At 40.3% G+C, this 6,000-nt stretch overlaps 1 protein-coding gene across 1 annotated transcript in view; it reads left to right on the top strand.

Moving 5' to 3' along the window:
• The first annotated feature begins 427 nt into the window (after positions 1-427).
• Positions 428-6,000, top strand: part of Kcnh8 (potassium voltage-gated channel subfamily H member 8) — a 430,038-nt gene continuing 424,465 nt past the window's right edge. Inside the window, exon 1 of the mRNA XM_052192780.1 lies at positions 428-503. Coding sequence (XP_052048740.1) covers positions 428-503 — 76 coding nt within the window. The remainder of the gene's footprint in view (positions 504-6,000) is intronic.

The raw sequence follows: 6,000 nt of genomic DNA, 5'->3' as shown, positions 1-6,000 counted from the left end.
GTTTCTCTGTTCCTCAGCGTCCCTGGGAGTACTCGAGTCTTAGCACCGCAGTCTCCCCAGATGGGGCGCCGTCCTCCACGACCCTAGAGCACGGTTCAGGGCGCGGTGCCCCGGGCCACCGTGGGCTCTCGAAGGCTCTACGGAGAGACCTTGGGGGTGTCGCTGCAGAAGGAGGAGGGGACGGAGGAGGAAGTCTGGAACGAGACGGGCTCAGAGCTCTGGTCGCGGGCTGCTCTGGTCACTGTGCAGCGGGGAGTAGTTCCTTCAGCTGCCACCCCCTTTCTTTGCCCGGCCCCATCCTCTGCACGCCTGGCCCCCCGCCCCTGCCGTCATCACGCTCCTGGTGGCTTCTTCCAGCTTGGCACTTTCCTACAGAGCCATCCTTGTGGACAAACTTTGATGGGGAATTTCACACAGTGCTGGAAAAATGCCGGTTATGAAAGGATTACTGGCGCCACAGAACACCTTCCTGGACACTATTGCCACCCGTTTCGACGGAACACGTAAGTAGGGTTGCCGGAGTTGCCCGTTTTCCCTAGGATGGTTTTCTCTTCCACTTTTGCTCCCTCTTCTCTGTTTCCATCCGCGCAATAATTTGCCTTCTTTTCAGGGTAGCCAGGGTATCTTTTAATGGAGAAAAGGAAACAAAATAAAACAAGATCTCCCACCCACCCCCAAACACACACACACACACACACACACACACATCATACAAGCACTTGTATTGGTTTAGGTTTAGGTGGCTCCCTTGATTGCTAGGTCTGGAACACAGGAACACAGGTCTGAAAATGATCGACAATTCGCAGTGGGACCTGTGCTCTTCGGTACCTAGGGTAGCTTGGTACAGGGTTGAGATGCTGTGCACTTTATTTTTTTAGAGTTCCAACGCTACCCGGGTTAGAGTTTGGAGGTTTTTCCAGACTCCAGTGGATTTTTTTTTTCATTCGAGTTTAAGAAATCCTGCGTAGATTCATGCAGGCCAGGTGTGAGCTGTCTATAGACTTTTCTGAGTGTTGGGAGTCTCTCTCTCAGAATCTCACCTCCTAACATTGAAATTACCGCAGCACTCGAGGAAAGACTATTGAGGAAGGAGGAGTTGAACATTGTGAAGACTGTTTCAACCACAGGGAAAGTTTCAGAGTCTTGTGAAGTGAAATAGTATTGAGTATCTGACTTCTTGGGTTGGACTGGGGAAAAAGATCTGAGTACAGATAAGGTGTTTTGTGTCCTTCTGGAAAGAGCCCGGGGTTTTTCAGGACCACGGTCAGGTCCTCTCTTCCAGGCTTCTTGTGCGGGAGCCTGGGGAATCTTGTAATTGGTTATATCTGTCCTTAAGAAACGCTGGCAGTAGGTCCCACCAGGATACTCACATCTTCATTATAGGCAGTTTCTGTGTGCTCTTGCCCTCTTCCTGTCGGGTTCATAAGACTCATAGACTCACTCATTCTAAAAGCTTTCTCAGCAGTTCAGAGGTCTCTATTTTATACTGTGGCCAGGCACCTCTTGGAGCCTGTGTGAAATTTCACATCTCCTTCCACTACCACACAGACTGTCTGGGTGCACCGACCCTTCTGAAAAGGTGGGACACAAGATTTTAATCTTTTGGAAGAGTTGGGCAAGTTTTACATGACAAAAAGTGAAGTACTCTTTGATTTTGTTTGGGTTTTGGTTTCAAAATTCAGTCTTGTCAAGGATAGTTGTGGCTGTTCGCACACTTTTTTTTGGTAGCTGTTCTTTTAAAATAATCTTTAGAGGTATCCATTCTTTACCTTTTCATATTGTGTTTTATTAGATGACAATAAAAAATTAATCTGGCACTATTCAGCTTCTGCCCACTGACACCACCTTCATAATCAACATTACTGATTCTAACTGCTCTAAAGGTGATATACCGCCAAAATCAACATCACTGTCTCTAGCTTCTATAACTTGGATCTCTAAAAAGCAGTTCTGACCAGATGATGGTTCTCAAAGTTGAATATTCCAAACCAAGGTGGTCTAAACATCAGTCCTGAGTGTATGTCTTGAAGGTGAGGGATTAGAAAATACTGATTGGCTTATGCCATTGTCATTTAAAGTTGAATGGAGGATATATATATATATATATATATATATATACATACATATATATACATATATACATACCATACCTGATCTGTGCTCCCATGGTCTTGAGGAATTCTGGAGAGATCCAGGGCTCATGAAACCACAGTATTCTCAAGCAGTGAGTAACATACACATTGACAGTGGCAAGATTTTGTTTACAACATGTAATGAATATTTCTTCTCTCAAGAAACTCTGTTACAAAAAGATTGCTAGTTTCTCATTTAACCTTTTTAATTAAATTGCAGAATAACTGAAGTAATCTGAAATTTAAGTACATTCTCAGTCTTAAAATTTGCTAAATGTAGAATTGTGGAAATATCACTCTTCCAGTTAAAGGTTCTGTTGATCTTATGATGTTTTCTTGCTGATAACATTTTTTAAGTAGTTCCAGTCTTGAAACATTTTTCCAATGATTATTCTATTTACTCTGGATACATTCATAAAAGTAATTTATTTTCTTTCAAACAACAAGGCTATATGCAAGTTTTAAAGTATCAAAATTTTAATTGCCAACTCTGCATTTCAGAAGTATGCTGAGAATTTTATATTGCTGTTTTATTCTGTACTGAGTTGAATCTGATCATTTCTACCTCATTTCTGTGATATGTTTTATGGGCATTCTCATGTAGGTTTTGTTATTTTTTATCGGATATTTTATTTATTTACATTTCAAATGGTATCACCTTTCCAGGTTTCCCTTAGCAACCCCCATACCATCCCCCCTTCCCCTGCTTCTTTGAGGGTGCTCCCCCACACCCCTGCCCACTCCCACCTGGCTGCCCTGGCATTCTCCTACACAGGGGTGGAGGCATTGAGCCTTCAGAGGACCAAGGGCTTTCTCTCCTATGGATGCCAGATCAGGCCATCCTCTGCTACATAAGCAACAGCCATGGGTCCCTCCAGGTGTACTCTTTGGTAGGGGTTTAGTCCCTGGGAGCTCTGAGAGGCGGTTTTATTTTTATTTTGAACAATTTTAATGAAAATACAAGATAAAAAAATCATCTTGGCAAACTTTCTAACCTAAAAAATATACAGATATTTTTATTATTATCTCTACTGATTTACTACCAAAATTAAAAACATTAGAAGAATTCAAGGCATCAGCTAAAGGTCTCCCAGTGGAAAACTAAATGCGCTACCATCCAGACAGCTACAGCATAATCCTATAAATTTACAGTATGCTAGGACAACAGAAAAGAAGGTTTTAAATCACCTATTGCTGCTCTTCTGATCTGCACTATCAAATTTTTCTCCTCATTTTCATATATATGTAATTTATAAACATTTTTAGAAACAAATATTACGTAAAGAAAATTATAACTGAAGTATCCTTATAGAAATATCTTCTAGATTATTTAAATGAAGTATAATGAGACATAGACCAAATACCCTTTAGCTGTTGAATCCATATACCCAATTTATGGAGAAAAAAGTTAACTACAAAAATTTGTTTGATTCATTTCATGCATGAATGCTTCTCACTTAAAAAGACATATATGAATATCATACCTAACATATAGCTCATATTTACATAGCTACTTTCATTGACTATGTTTAGTGCATTGTAACCTGTCTGAATAAATATTGGCTTTAACTATATTAATATTACCATAAATACTAAAGCAAGAATAATAAAAAACATTTAAGGATATATTTAGAAAAAATAGTTCTTAAGTGTGAGTATTTGTCACCATGTGTGGCATAAATACCATCTGATGAGAACTTACATTCCTTTTTTGGAAGATATAAAGATGTATCCTTTTCAATCAAACATGATGTTGCATTAGCCTATGTTTTCCAGACCTATCTAAATTTGGACAGAATGCTTCTTTCTCTATGTGGTTACTAAGACAAATTGTAACCTGAAGTGCCCTATCAATATAGTGGTACCTAACATCTTCACAACAAAGGTGGTACTCATTAATATTGTATATATTTTGTGTATACTTATATAGCATGACCAAAAGATTTAATGAAATGTATTAAAGTTATAATTATTTTTTGTGTGGATGCATTTTTTATGTGGAGTTTGTTGCTATTATTTTAAGTTCTTCATGCTAGAGGCATGGAAGAAACACAGTATACCCAGTTCTGCCAAGGGCAGAGTAGGTTAGGGCAGAAGCCAGTGCAACTCTCCTTAAGTCTTTGCTGAGTTGTGGTTTGGAGAATGTAAACAGAGGCTGATAAAAAGCAATAGACTTTATTATATATGGGCCTGTCTCTAAAGCTTACGTGAATACACTTAGGAAGAAGTCCCCTGCACTCTACTTATTAAAGTTTGCAAAGATTTGTGCTCTTTGGTCTTGCTTTGTTTTTTTACCTGCTATTGATGTAGATTTTGTATTCCTCCTATCTTTGCTTAGGAACTCAGGGTCCTATGTTAGTGTTCTATTTCTGTGTAATAATCACCACAACAAAGAGATGTTTGCCATCTCCCCTTCGTAGCTGTAGCTGGGATGTCTAGGCATTGGTCAGCTGAGTCCTGTTTTGTTAGGCCAGCAAGGTCATAAACAAATTGTCAGCTGTACCTGTGGTCCCATCTAAGGTATCAGGTCCCCCTCTGTCCTAAAACAATGGTTGGCAGACTTACATATTTATAACTGAAGTCCTAGCTCTCAACCAGGCACTCTTAACAGAGAGAGGAGAGCCTGCCAAGAGGTATTATTGCTCCTTAGCCTCTCAAATGCATGATCTCATAAGAGAACAGCTTATTTCTCCAAGATCAGCAAAAGGTCTTTTGTAGATGTTCCTTTAAGGCAGGACCCTTCAAGATAATCTCCTTTCTGATGAACTCAAGGTCAGCTCACTACTTATCTTAATTATATCCTTAACCTATGCCTCATCTACATATTCATGTGTCTGCTCGCTCCACATTCCAGGGAAGGGAACTCATGGGGTGTGTATGTATAGGTCAGACTGTGAGAATCCCTGTGGGAATTCTTTCTATCTCAGCTGGTGTCTCTTTCCCATTGTACTAGCCTACTGAGCCACACACCTGCTAGTCCACAAAGCAGGTTTTTGAGCACTTTCTGCTAATACAGTATTCAGGATACCATCTGAAATCATCAGGAACAGAAGGTCTAACTTATGTGGGATTTTCCCCTCACATCTGGTAATGGCATATGTATGAAGCAGCCTAGGATATGGTGGTAAGCTGTTTCCTCCTCCTCCCATCATGTAGACACAATGTGAGAGACAGGGACTCAATTCTGAAAATGAGTCTCAAGTCCCTTGGATGCAAGGCAGATGCTCCAATTCCCCTTCAGAGTCGGAGGTGCTACTGCTTGGGCCTCTGCTGGATATAGAGCCAGATGCGAGTCATCTGGAAGGAGTGGCACCAAAGGACAGTCTGAACATTTTAAGGTAACAGGGCTGTTTCTACCATGTTAGTGTGGATGAACACTGGAGAAGGCACTCTTCTTCAGAGCTTCCTCCTCCTTCCTGGATCTCTGTTTCATATTCAAGAAACTCCACAAGGTCCACTCTAGGTTTGAGGGTGGTTGTGCTAAACAGAATTATGTTTTAAATTTAAACTTATCAGAGAGATGGAAGAAGAAAGGGGGAAGGAAAGAGAGAGAGAAGAGGAAGAAATGGTAAGATGCTGTACATTGCTTCTTTTTGGTTTTGTTCTTCACCTTCAAAAGAACTGTTTTAGACAATCTCATAACATTTGCTGTGATGAACAAGCTATTTGAACTGCAAGAACCAGATTGATGTTCTTATCAGAAATGCATTGATAACAAGTTCAAATAATGAAAGAGTTGTATAGTCTTAAAGAAAGACATCAGATAATTTTATTTTGACATCATTATAATAAGAAACAATGTGTGTCAAATAGGTTAGGAATAAGGCATTGTGCCCACACTTCTTTTATCCTTGGTATTTGGCTGCTT

This window comes from Apodemus sylvaticus, chromosome 9 (assembly GCF_947179515.1).
Source record: "Apodemus sylvaticus chromosome 9, mApoSyl1.1, whole genome shotgun sequence".
NCBI classification, from domain to species: Eukaryota; Metazoa; Chordata; class Mammalia; order Rodentia; family Muridae; genus Apodemus; species Apodemus sylvaticus.
This window is presented reverse-complemented; position numbering and strand designations above follow the sequence as displayed.